The 27,022-nt window shown below is 36.2% G+C and overlaps 1 protein-coding gene across 4 annotated transcripts in view; it reads right to left on the minus strand.

Moving 5' to 3' along the window:
- Positions 1–27,022, minus strand: part of PTPRK (protein tyrosine phosphatase receptor type K) — a 569,167-nt gene that overhangs the window by 265,891 nt on the left and 276,254 nt on the right. For all 4 annotated transcript variants that reach the window (XM_047732848.1, XM_047732846.1, XM_047732844.1 and 1 more), the window contains exons 4-6: positions 24,226–24,307; positions 21,795–21,910; positions 5,123–5,297 (exon numbers count right to left, since the gene is read on the minus strand). In XM_047732848.1, coding sequence (XP_047588804.1) covers positions 5,123–5,297; positions 21,795–21,910; positions 24,226–24,307 — 373 coding nt within the window. The remainder of the gene's footprint in view (positions 1–5,122; positions 5,298–21,794; positions 21,911–24,225; positions 24,308–27,022) is intronic.

The following is a 27,022-nucleotide window of genomic DNA, read 5'->3' on the forward strand; positions in this document are numbered from 1 at the left end:
AATACTTCCTCAAGGGCTCCTAGGTGGCTCAGTGGGTTAAAGCCTCTGCCTTCGGCTCAGGTCGTGATTCCAGGGTTCTGGGATCGGGCCCTGCATCGGGCTCTCTGCTCCGCAGGGAGACTGCTTCCCTTCCTCTCTCTCTGCCTGCCTCTCTGCCTACCTGTGATCTCTGTCTGACAGATAAATAAATAAAATCTTTAAAAAAAAAATACTTCCTCAGGTCCTATCTTACCTGAATAGAATTAATAACTCTCTATGAATAACATTGCTTGTGCTCTGGAATCACACGTACAAATATTCTATACTGGATATTCCAGGTGTCTCTCCACATGCAACCATACTATCTTTGATACTTGTGAGAGTAACCTCTCTAACCCCAAGTGGATGAGACCAAAAAGCATGTAAGTATACTGCTATCCTATGACCATGAGGAGACCCTAGTTTAGGATGGAAGACAAAACTATGGACTACAGTGAGAAGAACTGGGAAGAACTTGGATCTTTCAAGACTAAATGAACCAACCCTAAAGCCTACTTTGGTACTTTCCGGTACAAAGGTCAGTAAATACCCTTATTTTTAAGCTAAGTTTCATTGTTTTACAAAGGGAAGTATGAACAACAATCCAAACCCCTTATCATCTTAAACACCAAAATTTGTTTTTACAGGTCCACCCGCTAACAGAGAAAGGTCAGGGACAGACATCTATCCTACTGACTCTACAGCTAGAGGTCACTAGTACTCACTGAGAATAGATAAAAATATTAATGGAATATATTTTATGTCAACAGCATTTTGATGATGGTTGATAGTTGGTGCTAAAATTTAAAAATCAAACCAACAACAGAGACAAAAGAACAAAAATTGTGTTTTTCCCATTAAATAACTTAAAACATGACTGGAGTTTCACTGATAAGAAACAGAAAAGCATAACTAACAAATAGAAATAGAAATTGAGCATCCATTGCATCAGACAGTGAATTTCACAGAAGTTCATTGTGGGTCAGTTGTTCAGGAATTTAAATGGACCCTTGATTTAGAGGCGGGAAAGAACGGAGAAGATGGTAAAGGATGAGAATCTATAACACAACGTGGCTACAAAGTCAGGGCTTTCAGCTTTCAGCTTGTAAATGCCATTTCAACCTGTATTTCACATTTTTTACACTTCAATTTTGTAGAAACACTGAGTAGAAACATCTGCTCTTCATCTCATCTCTGTAAAAACTTTTTGTCAATAAAGATTGGCTTCCACAAGCTGAAGACATTATCATTACTCAAAATGATCTGGAAGCAATGCTAAAGTCATGACAAAGTAAATTCTGTTTCAGCATACTATTTTTTTCTTTTTCTTCTGGCTGTGGGAACACAGAGATCAATACTCTTCAACACGAGAATTTTGCAGTGAAATTTTCATTTGTAACAAACAGTAGCAAAAGAGCCTTAAGCATGCCCTGTCACTTTCAGTTTAGGAGAAAATGCACTAATAAACTCTTACCCTTGGGTCATTTTTGACAACAGGCAATACTATGCCAGCTCTTATAAAGACTATTCATATCACTGCCCCAAAAATTTCCTTTAAAATTACCATCTTTAGTATTGATGTAACAGGATGTCAGTTTTAAAACTGCCAATGAGAGACAGGACCTGTCACCATAGTTAATTCTCATCACTGTTTTAACACCAGAACAGCTGACCCCAAAGGGTGGGTTTTTGGTTAACAATATTTATTTTGGTGGTTATCTAGACAAAAAGAAAATATATTCCTTCATATTCATTTTCAAATAAAACAACAAGCAAAGTATCACCTGTAAGTATTCGATATATAACAACCTAAAATATGTTGAAAAGAAAATAAAACTGCCGAAATGATCAAAATATGTTTCTAAAATATTGGTGGACTCTGGATAGCAAGATTCAAAGCACCACTGTATTTTATAACCAACTAAGTACCATATAAAATCTGAATCGAAATGTAGGTTAAATGGCAGAACTTTAAAAAGGAAAAAAAAGTTAAACTTTTCTATGAAATCCAAAGATTCTCCATTTATAAGTCTTACTGAAATATTTATTCCACAAGTAACCCTACCAGAGCAGCCATAATACATTTGTCTCCAGGTAAAGAAAACCAAGCTTTGATAAAAAGGTAAAATCTACTTTTTTGTTGTTTTTAAAGATTTTACTTATTTATTTGACAGAGAGAGAGACAGCACAAACTGGGGGAGCAGCAGAGTAAGAGCGAGAAGCAGTGTCCCCACTGAGCAGGAAGCCCCAGGTGGGACTCAACCTCAGTACTCCGGGATCATGACCCGAGCAGAAGGCAGACATTCAACAGACTGAGCCACCCAGGTGCTCCAATAAAATCTACTTTTTTGATTCAGGTCAACAAGAGAGATCTGGTAATGCCAAAACAAATCTCTTCGAAAATACACAAATATAAAACAGCTATATGAGAAAGGGAAATGTATCTTTTAAAAGGGAGCGCCTGGACAGAAGCTTCAACCCTGCTTTCTATAAACTGTTGAATACACCACAAGACCACTTCCTCAAAAAAAGGATAGGTATGTACGTAAATATACAGACATATATATACACACAGACATAAGCACATGCAGACAGACAGACACACACATATAAACAAGTACACTATTCAAAAGCACCCCAACTGTTCCATGAAAGGCCACCAGATCTTCAGCAGCTGCACACCAAATGCCCAGAGGACCATACAGATCAGTGAACACACCCAACCTCCTCTCTCCAGAGCATACTGATCACTCTGAAGACCACCTAAGGACACCTTCAGGCTCTCCAAAGCAGACTCAGGTGAGAAAGAGGCTGCAACAGGCTTAAGAGAGATGAGCATACAGCATCTACAAACATAAAAATTGCCTCTCTGCCTTCAACTTGCCTGGGCACTGAACACTTAAATACTATGCTATCTTCACATTATTCAATTAACTGGGACTGTGCTTTCATGAACTTAAGCAGATGATATGAGCTGACTCTGGAGAACAAGAGAGGTCTTATTTAATACAGAGTCATATCCAGTCCACAAAGATAAACTGAAAAAAAAATGATCTATAGGATCTCTCAAGACAAAAAGCATTACAAATGGCTAGTGGCATTATTTAATCGTGATCATGTGAGATAAAGCTGTGTTGGAGAAGAAGCAGCCCAGCATCAGGACTCAAGAAATACAGGGTTAAACTCTGGTTCAGACAATTATTAGATTTTTGTGGCTCTGGGCTATTATCAAATAGTCTGAATTTTAATTTTCTTCTCTCTAAAGCATTAAAGGTTAAAGTATTAAAATCAAGTAAATCTTAAAATGAAATAATGTATGTAAAAGACATTTGATGTCAAGCATTTCAAATAGATTAACTTGAATATGAATGTGTCTCATGTTCTCCTTCCAGCCTCTGGGCCTTGACACATGCCTTGTTCTCTGCTGGCACTTCTGGTAGCATTTATTTCTCTTATCCCTGTCCCCACATCCACACCCCTCACCGGAACAAGGGTTCTCAACCTTCAGAGTCTATCTCAAAGAAAACTCACTCACAAGGTTCTTGCCTTGATGTCTCAGATAAATCTCAGTTCAGGTTAGACATTCTTGTTAGAATCTCCTAAACTTGAGGAGACTTCGGTGGTTTATAATTATTTTCTTTTGTGTCATTATTGATTGATGCTGGAGTCTTTTCAACAGCTGTATTTCCTCTAAATTTTCACATAGGAAATAGGTTCCTCATTTTTATTTATTTATTTATTTTTAAGATCTTAAGAGAGAAAGAGTGAGCAAGAAAGAGGATGCACAGGAGCCAGGGGAGAGGCAGAGAAGCAGACTTTCCACTGAGCAGGGGCCCTTATATGGGACTTGATCCCAGGGACCTGGGATCATGATCTGAGCTGAAGGCAGAGGCTTAGCTGACTGAGTCACCCAGGTGCCTGATTCCTCATTTTTAAGGGTTTAGCTCAACCGCCCCCTCTCAAAAAGGTCTTCCAAACCACCCTAACAAAAATATTAATCACAAAACAATTTTTAATTAAAAATAATAAAAAAATATTAATCACCGTCACTTTGAGTGTTTATTTTTCTTCATGGCATATACCATAATTTGATATATTTTCAATATTTTTCTATACAGTGTGCCTAATGCAACTCAGTGTTAAGCTCTACGAGGTCAGGGACATTATATTTTATTTATGATTTTATCTCCACAAACTAGAATGGTGCATATGTTTCATAATATCAGGGACAGAGTAAATTTTGAATGAATTTAATACACGCTGTATACTTGTACTTGTCAAGCTAAGCTAAAACCACTTAGCAAGTCTAACTTTCTAAGATCCTCTAGGAGGCCAGAATTGATAAACATCTACCACCACTGGGTTTTGATACCATTAAAATTTACAATTCTCAATGGGGACAGAAACTCTGACCTTGACCTCATGACCACAATGCTTTAAAGAACAAAGGTGGTATCTGTGGAGCTATTTTATTTTATTTATTTTTTATTTTTTTAGGGTTGCATTTATTTAGTTGTTAGAGAGAGAGAGCACAAGCAGGGGAGTAGCAGGCAGAGGTAGAGGAAGAAGCAGGCTCCCTGCTGAGCAAGGAGCCCAATGTGGTACTCGATCCCAAGACTCTGGGATCATGACCTGAGCCGAAGGGAGCTGCTTTACCTACAGAGCCACTCAGGCATCCCTGTGGAGCTATTTTAAACAGGAAAAGCAAATCTAAAATTAAAATGCAAAACTAGGTGGTTGCAATATGGAATAAAGTGTTCTACATGGGTAGCCCTATTAGAGTTTTTTAAAATAGATTCCTTTCTATGGAAAACACTTGTTGAAACCTTGTTCGATACATGTATGACAGTATTACTTTACCTTAAGACATTAGCAGAACTTGTTTTTTTTTAAGTTTTATTTATTTATGTAATCTCTGTACCCAATGTGGGGCTTGAACTCATGACCCTGAGATCAAGAGTCACATATTAGCAGAACTTTTATATGATATAATTTCTTGGTGACTTGAAATGAAGAGCAACAGGTTTAAAATCAATCAAAATCTCTACAAGGTTGCTTTGTTTTAACCAAGCCAAGCAATTTCATGAAGTGAAAGTGACTTTACCTCTTACAATGAGTTGAGCAAAATTGGACACACCGGAGCCTCGTTCTGACTGAGTTACACAGCGATACAAATCCTGGTCAGTTTTTGTCACTTCCTGCAATCTAAAGGAAGCAGCAAATCTTCTGTGATTGATGTTCTTAGTCTGGGCTACTGGTATATCTTCTCCATTTCGTCTCTGCAAGCAGAAACCAATCTTTAAAAAACAGGTTCTTAACATTTCCATAAATCTAAAGCACCTTAGCAACCAATATCTATGATACATTATTCTTGTTTCTAAATTAGGAGGAAAATGTCTATGTAGTTCCACAAATCTCTTCCAGTGTCATTCAACCCAAAAAAAGCATGGAAATAAACACTGGTATCCTTTAGGGGTATAGCAGTGACATTATAGATTACTACTATTTTCCATAAAATTGTTATTAGCTCACAGCATATGAATTAACAGAAGAGTTAATGGCCCCATGGCATATAATTCACTGCCCTCCTTCTCCCAAAGTATACTTATAGGAGTTTCCTTTAGCCCTTATTCTATACTGCATGTGCTATATAATAGGTTTGTCCCATGAGAAGACCAAGAGCATGCCCAATGCATCTTTGTATTCTAAAAGTGTAGCATGTGACCAGCCACAGAATGACAATAAATACTGATGAGTAATTTAGTCAAACCAAAATCTCTCTTCTTTGCAAATTTTATCTCTTTGGCATTAATGACAGCCAATTTATACCGTTTAAGAGAAGTAATCAAAAGAACCTAAATGTTAATAGCATATCTGTCAACTTTCAAAATGAAATACTGAAAAGCCTATTAACAACATCAGGATACCTTGCACAATACCAGTAAGTGTAAGCTATAAAAGAAATGGTTGAAAAATTCAACTATAATAAAATTTATAACTTCTATATGTTGAAAGACAACATAAATAAAGTGAAAAAAACAAGCCACCAACTGTGATAAGATATTTGTCATGGAAATAATCCATCAAAAGATAAATAGCCAGGTTATGTAAAGATCTTCTACAGTTCAATAAGAAAAAAGACAAACAACCCTATCAAAAAGTGGACAGGCTATAAAAAGGAAAAATGTATATGTCTAATAACCATGAAAAGAGATCCTCAACCTTAATTTTAAAACGTCTATATGTCAAAGATAGCATAAAGGGCAAAGAAAAGTCATAACTATGAGAAAGAACTGGTCATGATCATCGACCTCCTCTCTTGTTGGTGAAATGCCAAGTGTCTCTGGTATCCTTTCATACTACTTAAAAATCATCTTGTACTCTAGCTGTGGGAAACAAACCCCCTAAGATTACTAATGGAAGTATAAAATACTACAGTCACTTTAAAAGATAATTTGTTACTCTCTAGAAAATCTGAAGATGTACATAGCCTAGCATCCAGTAGTTCACGTCTACATTTCTACATCTGAGTCACTTTTGCATATGTACATCTCTGCATACAGAGATATTGTACAAGAATGTTGAACTCAGAATCGTTTAAATATAAGAACAGTTCAATATGGGAAAGATCCAAATTTTCCTGAATAGACTGAGATTTGGCCATCCAATAAAATACAATATAGAAGTTTAGGCAAGCTAAGGCCAGCAGTGTGCTGGTAAAATGCTGAACAGCTCGTTCGTAACCAAAAATATAAAATGTTGATTTGTATCATATCTCAGTTTCTATGTTGTAAACAGTCTCACTGTGGCCACTTTCAAATTACCAATGTAATATCATTTGGCTCCTAAAAGTACTGAAAAATCAGCAATAGCCATCACAACCAGCTCCATTATCTCGTTTATGTGAAATACACATACATATGTTAAAATCTCAAATAAAATTCTTTAACAAAAATTAGTGTATGAAATAAAAATGCAAACTTCAACTTCTTTTGAATTTGGTGGGTACATTTGTGGTCATCTTACTGTTTTCTATAATTTTTTCATGGCTAAAACACTTTGTATTTTTTTAAAGAGTAAATAATAAAGGGATCATTCTATTACTTAAGTAATTTTTTAAATCCTAAAATCCACTGTATCTGTAATCATTTTTCTCCACATCCGAAATGATTTATCTGTGCATACTGTGTAGTATATACTCATGTATGGGCATGCATACACATACATATATACCTAAGGCCATAAAGTCCCAACTACAATTTTACCATATTCTATTCATTCAGCTTTTTAAATAATTCTTTCCTTACCCACCTATTCCATGAATTTTTGCACCAAGATCTCTGATCATTCTCCTGGATAATAATGAAGAGAAAATGCTTATATTATATAGAGGGGCCTGTTTAAGGAGTACACAAAGCTGATTACATTATATTATATTTATATTTGTGTTTATTAATATGCTAACATAAGTACAAAATATATATGCCTACATAGGATATACACTGTTTATATAATTAAAGAGCAGAGGAGACATACATGCTATTTACCTCTTGAAATAACAATAACCATTCGTCATACCATTATGCCCTCATAATATTCAGCCTTATCTTCAATAATATCTAATAAATGCCTCCATGTACCTGATAATATATAGGCTATCATCTCGGTGCTGCCACTGCTCTCTCAAAAAAACCTATGTGATAGTTATCTCCATTTAAAGATCATAAAATCCAGATTCAGAAAGATTAGAAATGTGATATGTAGCCTCTTAGTAGCAGGATTAAAACTCAAAACCAGGTTTACTGACACAAAATCTAGTAGTATTTCCTCTAAACTAAACCAAAGCTGCTTTTTTTTCTCCATTTATATTCTGGGTCCAGTCCAATGAATTGATTATTTGCTGTAAAGCCTTGGTCAAAGCATTGTACTAATGAGAAATATAACCTACTATACTAGACATTGCATTATTTACTCAGCTTCCAGTAACGCATTATAGTTAAAAGTAGTAAATGAGGACATGTACATTTCAGAAGTCAAAAATAATGATAACTTTTCTTTTATAATCCAAAATAATAGGTCTTTGCCTGACTACAAGTTATCAATTTAGCAGAATGCACAGCCCTATGAAGGAAGAACAAAGTAGAGTTAAATTTCTCCCTTACGCAGTAGTGTTTGCATATAGTTTTCTGCTTTTACATTCTTCAGTTCCAGGCTCTTTATCCTGTTTTGAGTTTTTTATATGATTTCACCACTGCAAATATCCCCAACTTTAAGAAATACTGAGAAATAAACCACAAAATAATATGATCAAAGGATTCTATCCCAACACTTGGCCTTTTTCTCTCCCCCAATTCTCATATGCTCTCCATGCTTTCTTATTTGCTGTGTCTCCCATACAGGTTGCTGAGACTTGTCATTAAAGTCCCTGAGTATTATACTCCACTGTTTAACTAAGTAAGCTTCCTCATGCAGGCCATACGCAGTGTTTACTTGACAAGTTCAATTCCTGGCTTAAAGTAGTGTAGTGATAATATTGGTTAATTCTCAACATCTATAATAGCCAAGTTATCAGTCAAACCCCTTGCTATTCCAAGTGTGGTCTATAGACCACCAGCATCAAAATCTCCTGTCAAATTGTTACAAACCCTAAGCCTAGAGATCACTCTAGACGTACTGAATCAGAATCTACATTTTCATAGATCCCTAGGTTATGCACCAAGGCATTACAGCTTGAAACACACGGGCAGAAAGCAATCATGGAGGTCTTACTCCTAATCATAGTGAGAGTTGTAAAAACGGGTGTGTGCTCTGATTCTGGCTAATGAGATTCTAAAAAAACAGGCCAATTCACTTCCAGAAAGGTTTTTTTCACACTTCTAGAGAAGACACAGTGGGTCTTCTTTTCTTTTTCTCCATGTTAATGCCTAAAGCTGGAAGAGCAGACTTGTCAATGTGAGAGAACCCAATGTGAGGGAAAGTGGACACACTGAGGACGGCACCTCAGGGATAAAGACAGAATCAGATTCTTGATCAAGTGTCCGAAATGGTATCAACAACTTCTGGAGCCCCATTCTCTCTGGACTTCCTGTTAAAGGACAAAATACACCTGGTTTTATATTATTTTCAGCTAGAACTCCTAAAAGTTAATATGGTACAGTTAAAACATGATACAGTTTACCTCAGCTTTTCTTTTCAAAGCTTGAGGAATAGAATTAATCCAATTTAATTTAAAATTAAATAATGTGGTTCTTAGAATACTTGTGGGGATTATTTCACTCTGTTGACTTGAAGAAAATATTTAATTACATTTATCGTTTTATTTATTTTTCACTTTCTTGGGCACATGATGATATATGATCCCTCCATCCTCTTGAGTCAGAAAACTGTTAAGAGACTGCTTCCCTACATTTGGTATTTAGGTTCCTAGTGAATACATTAAGAGGACTAAGAGGGTGGCATATGATTTGTCAGTACTTGCCCTTTGGTCCAAAACTAAACCCAAAGTAAATTTGCACAATATGATTAAGTAAGGTTGAAGTGAATCATACAGTAATCCAACCAAATTAATGCCAAGGAACTGAGGGTTCCTTACCAGGGCTTGTCTACCATATGAATGTTTTTTCTTTCTCATCAGCAGCTATTATTATTATATCATTATCATTATTGAACAATTAAACCAAAAATTTTAGAAACACAAAAGGTTTTATGACAAAATTAAAGGCTTAGAAATCTAGACAGTTCTAAGATTAGAAACATGTTACTGTTTTGAGAAAAGCACTTATTTATAGCCACTAGAAATCATTATATTTATTTCAACAGATCAAACATTTAATAAGAACACAGTGTTCTTCTAGGAAAATCGCACTAAAATGATAATACTAAGTTGGCCAACATATTTACTATTTGGCAATGAAAGGACTGAACACGGTGAAAGACAGTTGACCAGAAAAAAAAGAGAGGTGGCATATATAATTCTGATTTTTTTAAAAAGCAGGGTAAAAATGTGCTGGGGATAACGATTTCCTAGAATCAATCACTATCCAAGTGCAATAAAATGTAAATTCAGCTATTAAACAAGAAAGAGTTTTAGCCTATGAAGCATAGGTGTCTTTGCAGCATTGCGGTACGAGAGGCAACACAGAGAGCATGAGAAAGTGCACTGAACCCCGCTGGATGGAAGATGATACCTAAGTCCCATTTTGAAACAACCATTTAGTAGCTTCGCAATTCTTAGTATTTCTCACATCTCCATCTTTTTATCTAAAACTGGAGGTATCTATTTGTACCTGCTATTCAACACAGATGTTAAGAATATTAATGAGACTACTTGTACAAAAGTTCTCATTGCAAATCTTGATAATAGCAATATAATGAAGATAATAATCAACACATTATCTAAGCAAATAACACATTTAATAACTGTGGTGGTCTCTGGATAATCAACTTGTCTATGCTATAGTCCCAAGTTACTTAATCGAAGTAGGTGTCCAGGTGAAGGGATTCTGGAGATGGAAGTGAACCCCAGAGTCTCTGAAAGTTAAGTCAGGAAAATATGCCCACAAAACAGATCAAAACTGAAACCTAATATTTCAAGCTATGTTAAAACATATTAAGAAAATGATTCATGACATGAAAAAATAATATAAATTTGAATTAATAAAACTCATAAATAAGATGACAGAACTCAAGAAAAATTGGAAATGAAAGAAAAATGTCACTTCAGAAATATGTTAACTAGAGTAAATAAAATCAACAGATGATGTCTTAAGCAAAACAGAATGTGGGGAAAAAAGAGACTTTTAACTTAAAGAGAACAAAAAAGATCCCAGAGAAAATGACTATTAATGATGAAATGCAAAGAAGATCAAACACAGAGATAACACGAGTCCATACAAAAGCAAGGAAACAAAAAAATTACTAAAATAATAATTAAGGGGCGCCTGGGTGGCTCAGTGAGTTAAAGCCTCTGCCTTCAGCTTAGGTCATAATCTCTGGGTCCTGGGATCAAGCCCCGCATCGAGCTCTCTGCTCAGCGGTGAGCCTGCTTCCTCCTTTCTCCCTCTCTGTCTGACTCTCTGCCTATTTGTGATCTCTTTCTGTCAAATAAATAAATAAACTCTTTTTTTTAAATTAATTAATTAATTAATAATTAAAAGTACCTTCTAAAAATTAAAAAAAAGTTTTAGAAATACACAATGGAAGAACACACCACATACCTGAGAACAGTAACCTAGAATGACTCACAGCAATAAACAGTCTGATAAAATTAGAATCTTTTTAAAAAACAGGAAAATAATCCTTTGAATATCTAGAAAAAGCAGACACATGACTTGTAAGGAAACAAATATTCTCAGACTTTGATAACAAGGTTTTATGCCAGAACAAAATGAAATAACATATTAAAGTTACTCAAGGAAGGAAAATGTGAACAAAGGATTTTATATCCTGCAACTGACTTAAGAAGGGTACAGGAACGCCTCAGTGGCTCAGTTAGTTAAGCATCCCACTCTTGATTTCAACTCAGGTCATGATCTCACGGTTTTAAGATCAAGCCCTATGTCAGGCTCACGCTCAGCGCAGTCTGCTTAAGATTCTTTCCCTCTCCTCCCCCTGCTCATGCTCATGCTCTCTCTCTCGCCCCCTCTCTCTCTCAAATAAATAAATAAGATCTTTTAAAAAAGGATCAAGGGCACAAAAATCTATCAAGTTCACATATAAACTATAATCAACATTCAAGAACTCAGGAGTATTAATTCCATTTGCTATTCCTGAACAATTTACCTGAAAATGACCTTTAAACAACCAAAGTTACTGGGAAAACATGAGATATAAGAAGATGGTGATCATTAAGAATATAGTTACCTGAAGAACTAAGTAAATAAGGGCTACATGAGAGAGAGGATAGTATGCAATAGTTACATGCTACAAGTTACATGGTGCAAGTATTCAACATGACATCAGATTTTAAAAATGAGGAATTATGGAGTATTTGAACTCTCTCTTTCCCTGTGTCATTGAGACTCAAGAATAGTAGCATGGAAAAAAGAAGCCATAACTGACAAATTGTAATAGAGAAAACATTAGGTGAAAATCTTTAGGCTTGAAGTTGAAATATAAAGAAGAACTCATAGAGAGCTTATCTTTAAATATGCATTTTACCTTAGTTCTGTTCACTGAAAAGGTCTAACAAAATGAGTACCCTTTAGCATCCATATCATGGTCCTGAAATACACGATCTCACTAAAACAAACCAGCACACTGGGTTTGGAGAAGAAAATGTACAAAAGAATGAAGGAACATCTCACAATATCAGACAGCAGGAAACTACCAAGAACTACTGAAGTCATATCAAAAGAACTCTGGAGCCAACTTGAAGAGGTTCTCATTAGCCAAAGATGGGGCAGTTCGAGTTTTAATAGTAGTAATAATAGTAATAATTACAACAAACTGAAGTCAATTAAACAAGTTTAAGTCCACAAGTTCAGAAGAAGAATCAGTCACCTTTGGAGATGATAAGGGATCAACTCATTATACTGACAACCAATAGCTAAAACAAAGATTTGAGCCTTTCTCCCCTCTTTCCTTAATGAAGTATGCTACTTGGTAGAGAAAGGTAGATGAGAAGTTTTTCCTTCTTTAACTAAACTAGTACAAAATAGATAATGGTACAAAATAATAGTACAAAATAAATAATAGAATTAGAATATCACAATTTACAGCCTGAACAATGAATACAGGCATTATGCATCAATGGCTATGAAGAAAACAAAAAAAGGGGGCGGGGGAAGAAAGAGACATTTTGTGCCTCCTATAATCATACCAGGCACCATCTCTAGCATTCCAAAGGATCAAACTTGATTCTGGATGTGGCTGCCGATTTACAAAAAAATTCAGAAGAACATGTTAAATCGAAGAGGACATTAATATGCAATCAGTAAAATGACTGTGCAAAACTGCAAGTCAATGGTCTGGGTTCCTCCTCAATAGACAAACTGTGAGGAAAAGAAAGGGATAGAGGACAAACCCACAGATTAAAAGACACTTTAAAAACCCATTTTAAAAATTAGATAAGACTAATCTGGAATATTTAGGAATGTACATATAAGTGAAAAAAAAAACCTATGAAAAAACAAAGAAGGGCTAGAAGTGAGGAAAACCATTATTTGCAGGGGTAGGGAGCTGGCTCAGGTGTGGCTGGGACTGAACCCTGTGAAGGAGCCCAGAGGATGACTGGCAAAGTCCCTTTCTTGTCCTGTGTGGTGTGTACCTCATAAAAATTCATCCAGTCATAGTTATTTTTGTGTGATTTTCTAGGTTTTGTTGTACCATAAAATGATTTTACAAATATTAGATTTTTATATCAGATTGCTTTTCATAAAGAAGAAACCCAGCCTGCTACCAGAGCCTCCATGTTGTAACACTGATCACAGGAAGTCAATGGAAAGTTGTAAAGCGCTTGATGTGACACACTTAGAAAACACACCGAAGGGCAGCTTTAGGAACAGCAGAAGAGTACATTATTCTTGCACAGAAAAAGCAGTAAATTGTTATTTATAGATATCGATAGGAAGAAATCCTTGAGCTTCTATGACTGCCGGGCTTTCAGTCATGCTCCAGGGATAGATAAGAAAGATAAAGTATTTTCCACACATTATTCATTTATAATCAATTATGTAATCTCCAGACAACAAACCCAAGAGTTTGTAAATTATTGAAGATGGAAAAGAATGCACTCTATCTTCAAGACATTGAACTCTTTATGGTAGAAAGCCACAGAAAGCCAACCAAAATGACCTCAGGGATATTTAACAATCCAAAACATTAAACATGATTAAATGTTCTGATGTTCACTATTTACATACATACACACCCAAATTGCCAAAGATAAAAGATAAACATTACAATCCATGATACTCAGTCAATGATTTTACTTCAAGACCAACAGCCATAATTCTTTGTATGAAGCCATGAAGGAAGAATATAATGCCCTGAACTCAAATAAACCAATGTCCTGAAGAAAAGCAGCAGACTGACAAGAGTGATAGCTTAGCTACCAAATGGTACATGATCTCTCAAGTAAAACAGAAATAACTGTAAATCAGCATATACACAGAAAAAAAAATCACTACTGCTTAAAGTAAGAATAAAAAGAGACAATTAGAATTAAATGGCATGCTACTGTTTATCAGTTTACAAGAAATCAGGAAAACACCACAGACGTGGTTAACACTGCCCTCGGACATTACTCTGTTCTGTGAGCCACAAGGTAGAGAAGAAGCCAAGGTTAAAAGCACCAATAGCCTGCCAGTGGATATCAGGACCATCCACAAGCTTCCAACTATCTTGACAAACTTTTATTAAAGCTCAAAAGAGCCAAAAGGAAGGGGGAATGTCCTCGCACCTTTCACTCCTATCTAGATAACTTATATGCAATTATGAACGTAGGAAAAATTAAAAAAAAGGAAACAGATGGGTCTAACAGAAAAATCAGTCCTCAAACAGAAAATGAGAAAACAAACTCACTGACTGGCTTTAAAAAAATAAATTTTTGAGGAAATTTGGAAAGCTGTCTTGATCATTTCACTCACATCCTCCCCAATTCTGTCAACTGGTACTTCTTTCATCTATCCTTCTCCTTTGCTATTCATGTATTTTTCGATTCCACCAGGACGGGCTAATCCCAGGCCCTTCTGGTTTATGTCTTCATCAGGGCCCAGTCCCAACCCTGCCAAAAACCTGTCTTTACTTCCACTTCTCATTGAGAACCTTCCACTTCGAGAAGCTCCTTTTCCTGACATTCCTATCCCACCCACACACATACACTAACCTGCTGTGATAACCGTGTTCAAGTATCTTTGCTATTCACACCCTATAGATCCTTCAAAGACTCAATCAAATCTTCCTTAATGATCTCACGAAACATTCCATTCGGTGCAGCCCTCTCTCAACTCTCAGTTTAGTGCTTAGATTCTGTATCATCTTTTCTTATTCAGTTACAGAGACAATTCTCTGGGCTGAAGGGATCTTAAAATGTATTCAGCCTCATGCTGAAACATACTCAACTGCTCTAGCAAGTGCTTATCCAGATTATGCTTGGATACTTCCACTAATTGTAGTTTTACTACCTCCTGGAAGAGCTCATGCTAAGTTTCAACAGCCCTACAATTACAAAGTTCTCTCTTATAATCAGCTTATATCTCTCACCACAGAGCTTCAAACTATTAGTATTTTACTTTAGAACCTATACAGAACAAATTAAATCCCTCTTCAATATTCCCAATAATTTAAGATTTTAAGAAGTTTATTCTGTTCTCCCACGAATCTCAAGATATATCTATTCCATGTTGTTTTAGCCATTCTGACATCATGTCTTCAACTTTATTCACTGTCCTAGTAATTATAAGCTGCCTCTGGTTAGTCTAATATTTTAGACATGAGTCAGCCACTCTTAAGGCCAATGACTTAGAAAATGTCAGGACTTTCACCAAGTCCGGACAGTAGGACAATTTTCACTATAACTCCTTCCTTTTTTTTTTTTCCCTCTTCTTTTCATGGCATCCAATATATGCTAATCACATATGTTTAGTCAATCAGGTTCTGAAATACTCCTCTTAAAGTAGTTTTCAATGAATTGACCATCATAAAATTCATTGTTCTAGGCATAAATCAATTTCTTCCAAGAATTTTCCTTTGTTATAATAAATACAAAATTACCAGATTTTTTTCTCAGAAGGAAATCCTATTAGGGATAGTAACATCTCTTGTAGAAATGCAATATGCTACAAACATCCAGGCACTTCATGGGACAGTATAAATAGGCGTGGAAAAATACCATAGCATGGAAGCGTCAGAAGGAGCTCTGTGAGCAATGACTATGTGGCATTTGAAATTGTGTAGTGATGGTTTCATCAGCTAAAATTTTTATACCTTCGAATTAACTCATTTTGTAAAATACCATGTTTCTGATCTGATTTCCACTGCTTGCATGATGCTATTCACCTGCAGTACAGGAAGAAGGCCATGACATTTCCCTGGACAGACAAAACACCGTATGCCCAGAAGTTTCAGACCACCCATTTTCATTAATCCTCAGCTGACAACAAATGGTACTACAAGAGGTCGGCCTCTCTTTGGTTGTTTTATTGTTTTTTTTTTTTTAAGAGCAATTTGTATTTCATTTTACTAATTCTACTCTCCAATTATTACTCTCAATCCATTGCTTGAATTATCTATTGCTCCATAAGGAATGACATTTCCTTTGGCTGAGAAACTAGCTGTATTATACTACATTAGCGGTGACAAATCTTACCAAGTGCAAAGTGATGGCTGACTTTTCTGTTTTGGCAGACCCACTGAGGAGGCATAGGGCCAGCACCTGCGGCAATTACTGACAGATTGGCCCAATTGCCACAGCTTTGATGGCAATCTGCATAGGATTATCAGTCACACATTAAACAGCCTCCTTTCAATTCACCAAAACAAATGGTGTCACCAAATCTACCCACACAATTCCCTACTTTCAATAACTCCACTGTTGAATTTCTCTGTTCAATCCAATGATGCATGCCTGCCAAGCTCTGTGATGATGGATGGGGTCGTTAGCATTTTAGTTTCTACACTGAACCTGAAGCCAAAGCATATGGTCAGACAGATGTTCCAGCAGTGGGCTCTATTTGATTTGCCATGTAGGTGTCCACTTATACTGGACCTTCATAAAAGAACGCTAAGTCATAAGTTACAGTCCAACCCTGTTTCAACTCTTTTACACCCTCAGAATTTATAACATGTTCTGATAACAGAACACTCAGAACATGTTTTATTCTGTATTTCAGCATAGACTAATTAAATATTACCCTCACACCTAATCAAATAACTTCAAATGGACAAGATGGACAAAAGGCAGCTAAATGTTTATAGGTTATTGCCATCTATAGCTTGATTAGTAATGCCAGAATGTACCACATACTCACTTTGCCTCGTTTATTATTGAGGTAAACTGCACACATAGTAAATTGGATGGAACTTAACTTCTAACAAATGTATATGCTCCCATGGGCCCAACACCCCAGTGAATATACATGACATTTACATTACCTCAGGAAGTTTCCCCTGTGTACTTCCAGTCCCTCCTCATCACCCACAGTCAAATACTGTTCTGATTTCTATCACATAATTTAGCTTTATTTTTTCTGGTACTTAATGTAAATGTAACCACACAGTATGCACTCTTTTTTATCTATCCCCTTTCCAAAAACATACTACTGCTGAGATTTATCCACATTGGTAACTCATTCTTTGCAACTGCTGAGTAACATTCCATTGCTTGAATGAACCACACATTGTTTTTCCATTCTCCTCTTAATGGACATTGGGGCTCCTTACAATTACTGGTTTTTATGAATAAAGCTGTTATAAACATTCTTACACAAGTCATTTTCTGAATACACGTCTTTATTTCTATTGTGTAAATGTCTTTATTTCTATTGTGTAAATATTTCTATTGTGTAAATATGGGAGTGGAACTATTGTGTCATGCTAGTTATTTCCTTATATATTCACTTTTTGCCACCATCACTTTTTTTTTTTTGCCATCATCACTTTATTCTTCATATCAGTAAACACTACAATGAAAGGACATGACTAACATTTTTAACCTAAAAAAATATATAACCTAACTTTTCTCTGTGAGAAAATTATCTGACACTTCTCAAAAAATATAACCAGGTTTTTTTTATTATTTTATTTCAATATAAACTGTACATTAAAATTTCATTTGTGATCTTATTTCCTATAACCTGTGCTTACCATAAGCCCTAATTTATAATCCACAAATTCCCTACCGTGACGGTTCCTTCAAATCACAAAACAGCACAGTTCTAAAACTTGTTGGAAGCACTGGAAAACATCTGTTCATGTGGGAAAAAATTGCAAGTCGTTAACCTGACAACAAATGTTGTGCTTATATCTGGAATGCATGCTACTTCATTGAGTTTTATGATCAAAAAGGAATTTGGAAATTCTCTACAAGAGACTAAAGTCTTTATCCTAAGTCTCTTTTCCAACATGAATGAGCTTAACACACCATTTTAAGCTATGGCCCAAAAAACCTCATAATTTTACCATATCGCTAGCTTTTTGACACTAAACAGACTTCTAAAAACAGTCATCCATGTTTTACGTTTTACACATCCCTAGTTCACTGAGCTTGTACGAGGAGGTTAATTTAGGTAATGTATTTTGTCATTGTTTTCCAAATATCTAGAGTGAATGACCTAATGTTTAGACTTGGTAATTATACTGAGAACTTACAGGAAAGAACACTCCCTAAAGATACATCCAAAAACCACTATGATATATACCTTATGAATTATCCAAGGTTAGCTCAGGGAACTCAAGTGTTTGCTTTTGTGCGCTCTATTTTTTAATTTACCTAATAATTTGTATGTCATTTTAAACAATAAAAGATAACTGACAAATCAATTGTGAGCTAAAGATAATGAACAAGTGAGAGATTTATCTTTTTAAATGTATTTCCATACATAAATTATTTTATTTATTTGTTTATTTTAGACAGAGGGAGAGAAAAGAGGGGACAGGGGAGGGGCAGAGGGAGAGATTTTTCAAGCAGACACCTCACTGAGCGTAGAGTCAGACACGGGCTCAATCTCACAACCCTGAGATCATGACCTGAGCCCAAACCAAGAGTCAGATGCTTAAAGGACTAAACTACCCAGACACCTCTCCATATATAAATTATTTTAAATGTCAAATGCTATCAGGTATTATGGTTAAAGTATTTGTAGTATATCATTTTTCCTTTAAAACAGAAATTTGGCTGCTTTTCTGTTCTTTGGTGTTTTACCCCATATTTAAGCATTTATCAACTGACACTTAATACTGTATAATGTAAGTGATTTGAGAAACATAAAAAGTCGATCGCCATTTTTTAAAGACACCTACCATGGCAAGTATAACAGCTACTCCACTATCCCATTACTTCTGTGACAGGATGCAGTGACCTTTCATTTTGGGTTGCTTCCAATACATTCTCAGTACTGTCCACAGGTATTTTAAGCAGCTGTTCTCACAATGGTAGTTAATTTCAGGGGCCATTTTTACCCATACAAAAAGAATAACATAAACAATTTCACAGTCTTACATCAAACAATAAGGTCATGAAGGCCATGTCTCAGGTCATTAAAAGATAATGCAAAGACCTAGTTTAGCGTCTTATAGCTGGAAGGGATCTTAGTCTCTACCCACATCTCTTTTCATAGATAAGGAACTTATCTATAAAATAGATTCAATAGTTCAATGAATTCTCTAAGTACACACACTTAACTGGGTTGGAAAGGTTAAAAGTTTCAAATTAAAGTTAGAAGTAACAGTTCAGCCTCTTGATTTGTTGAAGTCATTCTGCACCAACTAAACAAGACTTGACATCAATTTTTATAAGTTGGCTTGCAGATTCATTATGGAATCCAGATTCTTTCTGCTTTATTATATTTCTACCATTCTGACTGACTCACTATATATTTATATAAAATAACTAGTCTCGATTCATGTGAAAACATCCCTCAACTAAGTAATGGATAGTTTTCAATATTAAACACAAAGAAGGTAGATTTAAAAGAATGACTTAAGTTAAATTTAAGTGGTATTACTGAGAAAGTAGAAAAGCTTTTTTAAACAATAAGGCACATATGTAACTGCTGAGGAACTGGGTAATCTCACTGTCAAAACAGAAGAGAAATACCCAAATTCACCTTAGGATATGTAAAGAAGAGGAGAAAAAGGAAAGCAGATTAGATGTTTAACAGAATTATTTTTTGTCTCTCATCTTTCTTTGAAAAATGACAGAAGGAATATTTTTTTAAAACTACTCTGAAATAGGCCAATCCACAAAGTAGGAAACAAACAATAAATGAGCAGCATTTTGACTGCAACCCACTCAGACCAGCAGGGCCAGAAAGTCTTTGTTGCCACAAGGCAGCTGGTATCTGAGTACACAAAACCCTTTTATTTCAATGCCACATTAAATCTTGGGGCATAAAACCAGAGGCAGACTGCAGAGTCTCTAGTTCTCCAAGACAAGACTGTATGGATCAACTAAAGTAAAATGCCAACTAATGTTCCCACCTAAATGAAAGAAAAATTAACTGATTAGGAAAAAATAACTAAAAATTGTTGATTTAGTCTGAGAGAGAGAGAAAGAGGGATTCTGACTTCATGTTTAGCTGATAAAATGGCTGCATATTATATAGTACCCTCTCTATAAATAATTATCTTTTATTTTTAATATTTTATATATTTATTTGACAGGCAGAGAGAGCAAGAGAGGGAACACAAGCAGGGGGAACAGGAGAGGGAGAAACAGGCTTCATGCTGAACAGGGAGCCTGATGAGGAACTCGATCCCAGGATCCTGGGATCATGACCTGAGCCAAAGGCAGATACTTAAGGATTGAGTCACCCAGGTACCCCTATAAATAATTATCTTGTATTTCAATATCTATAGAGGAAATCAGCATAATCACAGAAAAAAAAAATAGGGGCTTCGTTTCCTTTTCACATATTCAGGATGATATCCCAATAACTGCAAATCAAATGAATTACAAAAATAGTGACAATTAAGTCTATATGAGTATATGGGTTATGACATCCAAGGAGATATATGGATTTGGTAAGAAATTTATAATCTCTAGTACAATATTAGATACTCTACTAGGTATGACTTAAAAAATCATTTATTATAATCATGACCCCAACCTCCCACAACCTAATGATTATCCCCAACACTAATTTCACCTCTTTAAAAAGATGGTAAAATAAATGCTGAAGTCTATGTCCAAAACACTATACTAATCTTACAAAGATTTTTCTCTTTTGGTCCCTATTGACAGTCTCGGGAATTTAGTTCTAACCAATTAAATCCCTTCCTTCATTCTGATGCAAATGGCACACCAAAATAAGAAGTGCTCAGAGAATACATGCATTCTAGCCTCAAATATTTAGCTCAACAGCCATCTTTCCTTGGGCCAGCCTCCTGACTTTAGAGCTGCTCTCAGCCTCTCCTGCCCCCACCCCCAGTGCCCCAGGACTGGCAGATACTCTCTGAAGGCACAGCATCTTCCTTCCTCTCTGAAGACATGGCACATGATCTCTGAGTCTTTCAAAGCTCTCTGTGATGTACCCTTTACATTTCCCCAATATATGCTAAATTGTAATTCATTAAATACATATTTACTGAGGATTTAATATGTGCAAAGCAAATGTCTTGACCTCATATCTGTGATTAACCCTTATACACAAAAGTTCTAAAAAAAATTTAATTGGCCCTCTTCCAATTCATATTTCCAGAAGTACTCCCAAAGGTTTCTTAAACTATTTTTTAAATGTACCAGAGTATGACAGTTCCTACTTAAGTGACATGCTCTTATAAGTTGAGTTTTCAAAACATTAAATGAGGAAATTTTCATTTTTTCCTACTTTGAATGGATTTAGAAAAAAATTATTTTTAGTCATACATAACTTTAGAGAAACATTAGTTTTCACTAAAACTAACCCAAATATTAACTATGTACTCTCATCTACTTATTCATCTTCTCAAAACGGAAATTTCTGAGATGAATCTGCTGTCAATTAAAACAAACCTACACAAGAGACCTTGTCTCTCTCTCTCTCTCTCACACACACAGGAATGACACCAGAAGCAGTACTCTGTGATTTTTAAAAAATCAAGTGTAACTGTTAGTTCAGCTGTCCACTTGGCCTTACCTGCAGCCATAACTTGTTATGCACAGCATCTCTCCCCGTAGCAATACACTGAAATGTAGCGTTCTGCCCTGCATTGACCTCCACGTCCCCCAGACGGAGAAAATGAGGAGATTTATCTGTGAAGGCAGAAAAGAAATGTATTATTTCCACATGAAGAAAACATGCCATGTGACTTTTTCCCAAGAGAATAATGATAATAGTTTTACCTTTGGCCAACACAAATACCATATGGAAGAAAATGGAGTTTTCTTTGTGATGAGATACACCTCCCGCTCACAATCCTCTCCCCGCCCATAATTGCTAGAGCATTGTTGTATACAGAGACAGCAGTCAATAACTACCACTGACGGTTGGCCACAGCATGTTGTATATGGGTGATAATAAAACAGTGACACGTCAGAGAAAGCAAAAGAGGTAAAATAATCACTGAAAAAGAATCAATCAAACAGGCATAAATCGGAGCATAATAGAAAAGTATAATGAAAACATACAACGATATCTAACATTCTGACATAGACATGGTTGTCAAAATATTAATTTACAACTTAACCAGTGAGATCGCCTCTCTTTCAAAAAAAAATTTTTTTTCAATAGCTGTAATTCTCTAGTACTTCAAAGAACAAGGGAATATTTCCGTTTCTCTCAAATGAAATATCTGCTTCACCGTTGCTAAATCTACTTCTTATTCCTTCATAGTTGGAAGAAAGTTACCCTAAAGCAGTATCAGACCAACAAAAACTGAGGACTGTAATGAAAACCTACATGACTTATATAACTCTCAAATTAGTGTTCTCTACAATTACCCTTTAAAACTGAAGCTTACTGATATGTTCAACAGAAAGAAAGTAAACATACACAGGAAAAGTTAAGCCTCGATAAGGAAAAGCAAGCTCATAGAGGACCATATCACAGTAAAACTGCCACTGTGCTTAATTCCGATTTTTATTTGTTTACTTCTGAGAGCCTTTCTTTTACATTGCTCTTTCAGTAAGTGTAAACAAACAGTAGACAGAAACATCATGCTCATATACTAATGGACTGGAAGAATTTATGAGCAAACCAACTTGAACTATGAATGAGATGATTTTGCTCCTCTTTTTCTTAGAATGTACTGAATGGAATCACTTGTTTGACCCTTGCCCGCTACCTCTTTCTGCAGTACCTGGTCTTGGCGTAGCCTTTAAAAAGGGAAATGTTTGAACTAGAACAGTGGTTCTCAAATTGTGAACTCGAAGCCAGCAGCTGCAGCACCACCAGGGAACTTATCACAAGGGTAAATTTTCCAGCCCCACCCCAGACTTAGTGAATCACCACCAAGGCAGAGGCCACACAAACCATGATCTGCCACCCCTGTAGGAGATGCGGATGCACAATGAGGTTTAACAAGCTCTCAACAGGAGCATAGCCATGGCCGCTGGCATAATGCTCCCCTCCCCATTCACAGTGCTTACAGTGTGTGAGAAAATTTCCACCGGGAGGATTACTGAACAGATCATCTAGAATTCATGGGCCCTGTAAAATACCGCTGTTGGGAGATATAGGTAAAGTCTGAATTTATGCCAGCTGTTTTATGTCTGGCCGGACTGAATGCATGTAACAAATGTCTTTCAGGAAATGTGATGTACACACAAAATTAGTTACACCATCTGAAGATCAACCAATGGGCATCTAAAGACACAACAAAACCATGTGTTCACCCACTGAGCTCTTTGTTTTGTTTGCTTTCAATCATCTTGTTGTTTTGTATGGATTAACCAGATACTTATTATAAAAAAATTTAGTCTGAAGCTTGGAATATGGTGAACTAATTCATTCTCTTCCCTTCAACTTCTTTTTTTTTTTTTTAAAGATTTCATTTATTTATTTGAGAGAGAGAGAGCGCACATGAGCGGGGGGAGGGGCAGAGGGAGAGGGAGAAGTAGACGCCCCACTGAGCAGAGAGCCCAATTTGGGGTTCAATCCCAGGACCCTGGGCTCATGACCTGAGCTAAAGTTTGACACTTAACTGACCGAGCCACCCAGGTGCCCCTTGCCTTCAACTTTCAACAGAACACGTCACATGTTAGTAAGGTTTCTTTTAGTTTCCTTTCAGTTGAGCTCTGACTTGTTATTCTTCTTTGCTTTCCTAGACTACTTAATAAAACCAAAAGATGGAGTCTGCCCTATCTAGAGTTTCATTTAAATTTGCATTTTGTTCTCTGTAATTAAATAAAAGAACTCTTCAGTATGTGTACAATTAGTTACAATTCTGAAAACTATTTGAATCAAAAATTCTAGAAATACTTCAGTGTTCTTTTAAAACTGAACAGAAGGTTAGGACTAACAACAGAAGAGACAGCCACAACCAAGTGATAAACAGTCAACAGTCACTGCCAATATAAAACAAGTGTTGAAAGGGCATAGAAAAATACAAATCTTAATCACAACCTACCACAGGGATAGCTCAGTACTTGGATGTCATCAATGGCAATATAACCACTCCTCCCTCCTGAGACTTCAGCTTCAAATATTACCTGTCAGGAAGAAATCGAAAACATTTATAATCATTTTTAAGGAATTTTCACAGTAAAAGAAGAATAACTAAGTAAAAGTAAAAGAAGAATAGGCACACTTAGGAAAATTAGAGTTTTATCCTCTAACAATTAAAAATTTATTTTATACTGTAAAGTAATTTCCTAAATCTTGTTCAGTGAGCAAACAAAAACATTACTGAGGTCAAGCAGCTAAAAAAATTATTCAAGCAATTGTTACTATGTGTTAGAATTCCTGAATGGGCATCATCTAGGCAGAATGAATAGGCAATACAGCTAATCTCATATCCCTGAATTTTCTCTTATTGATTTTCTCCATTTTTGTTATTTATTTAAAGCACAACAAACACATACAATGTATCAGGCAGTAGTAAAAATACCAAATGATCTACTTTTATTTTTTTACCTTATTTTTTAAAAGATTTTGTTTATTTATCTGACAGAGAGAGACACAGCGAGAGAGGGAACACAAGCAGGGGGAGTGGGAGAAAGAGAAACAGGCTTCCTGCAGAGCAAGGAACCTGACACAGGGCTTGATCCCAGGACCCCAGGATCCTGACCTGAGCAGAAGGCAGATGCTTAACAATGGAGCCACCCAGGTGCCCCCGACACCCCTTATACCCCCTACACTTTTAAATAGCTAAACCTTCAAAGACAGAGGCCATCGGCTAGATTAGCAGTATTCCAGGCAAAAGGAACAATGTACAGTGGAATAGAACAGAGGTGTGTTTGGGGGGAGCCAAATGAATGTCATCTGTATGGCTACAAAGGTTCAAAAGGGAAGAGGTACGATTAGAGAGCTAGGCATGGAATACCTAGCTTAAATACCATTGTACTAAAGTCAGGAATACATTCTGTCGATAATTCCACATTAATAAATATTAAACACAAATGTTTCCATATTTACATATAAGCTCACGTTATAGAGTTCTGTTGTTACAATCGATAGAAAAGCTTCATATAGCCTTTGATTTTTTTTAATAATATGTAGTGTGACTTTTCAAGAGAAACCATATTTAGCATGCCACATTTCAACATTTTATTTGACTATGGCCTCCTTTATTCATGGAGATACATAGATTATTTTTGGAGTATTCTGCAAAACATTTTGGGAAATGTGCTGGAAATTAATGTTTAAAGTAGCAATATAGTATATTAGAAATATATATGCCGGTAAGGTGGAGGATGGACTAAAAGAAACCAAGACTGGCAACAGTTAGGCAATGTGCTAGTAGGAGTGGGCATAGAGAGATATAAAGAAAAAGAGAAGATAAAAATAATGTTAAGGATATGGATAAAATAAAACTTTTTGGCTTGTCAGTTGCAGTAAAATACAGGGCAATTCTAACTCCAGGCTTGCACCACTAGGTGAATGGTACTATCAGAGTCCCTAACTAGAACTAGTGATACAGAAAAAGGTACAAATTTGAGGGAGAAGAAGACTAAGCACATTTCAAATCTGATTTGCCTAAGGTACATATGGGGTAAAGGCTTACAGCTTAACTGGACAAACATATCTCAAAAATAAGAGATAGATCCACAATAAAGCTGTAGATTTGGAAGTCATCATCATGGAAGTGAATTACAGATTTACAAGTTAACATGATTAGTGAGTAAGATGGCACTGGAGAAAACCACTGAAATGGAAAGCAACAACACAACAGCAGAAGTAAAGCCAACAAAGTATGATTCAGACATAATGTCCAAGGAAAGAAGAGAAGTATCAGGAGTTTTGAGGCAGGTCAACACTCCCACCAAAAAAAAAAAAAAAAAAAAAGCCTGAAAAGTAATAACTGTAACTTTAAAATATCAGATATCTGCATAAACAATGGCATTTAGATGAACACAAATTTTAGGAGGACAGAGCCTCTCCAATGCGACCCCTGATCTTCGGCCATGTCTCCTTTCCCATAGGAATTATTTGCCAATTCCAGGATCAGGGTGTGGTTCTAGCTTAGCACAGACAGCAGGTCCTCTGCTGGGAGAGTGTAAACAGTGACACTTGCTGTGCAACACTCCGGAAATTTGGAAGTCTAAATTAAAAAGGAAAAAAAAAAATGTTGGCTGTGGTAAAAAATATGAAATGTAGGGATGCCTGGGTGGCTCAGTTGGTTGGGCAGCTGCCTTCGGCTCAGGTCATGATCCTGGCGTCCTGGGATCGAGTCCCACATCGGGCTCCTTGCTTGGCGGGGAGCCTGCTTCTCCCTCTGCCTCTGCCTGCCATTCTGTCTGCCTGTGCTCGCTCTCTCTCCCCCTCTCTCTGACAAATAAATAAAATCTTTAAAAAAAAAAATATGAAATGTAGGGGAGAGGTCAAGAAAAACTAAAATTAAAAAGTATCAATTGGAATTAACCATTAGGAGTTTTCCGGTAATGTTTGGCAGACAGTTTTACCAAACGGAAGGGGTAGAAGATTGAGTGACTGAGTTGATAGTGACTAACATTCATTGAACACTTATAATTTACAAGAGACTATCCTAAGCTAGCATGCACATCATCACACTCACATGTCATTCTCTCTCTCGTCTCCCCTGCCACCCAGACACAGACACAGACACACACAAACACACACACTTAATCCTCACTACAATCATATAAGGTTAGTATTATTTTCATCCTCAATTTAAAGAAAAGTTAAGTAACTGGACCAAAGTCGTAACCGTTAACAAGCGGCGGGGCCAGGAAAGAGCTGAGCCC

This window comes from Lutra lutra, chromosome 6 (genome assembly GCF_902655055.1).
Source record: "Lutra lutra chromosome 6, mLutLut1.2, whole genome shotgun sequence".
In the NCBI taxonomy this organism is placed as follows: Eukaryota; Metazoa; Chordata; class Mammalia; order Carnivora; family Mustelidae; genus Lutra; species Lutra lutra.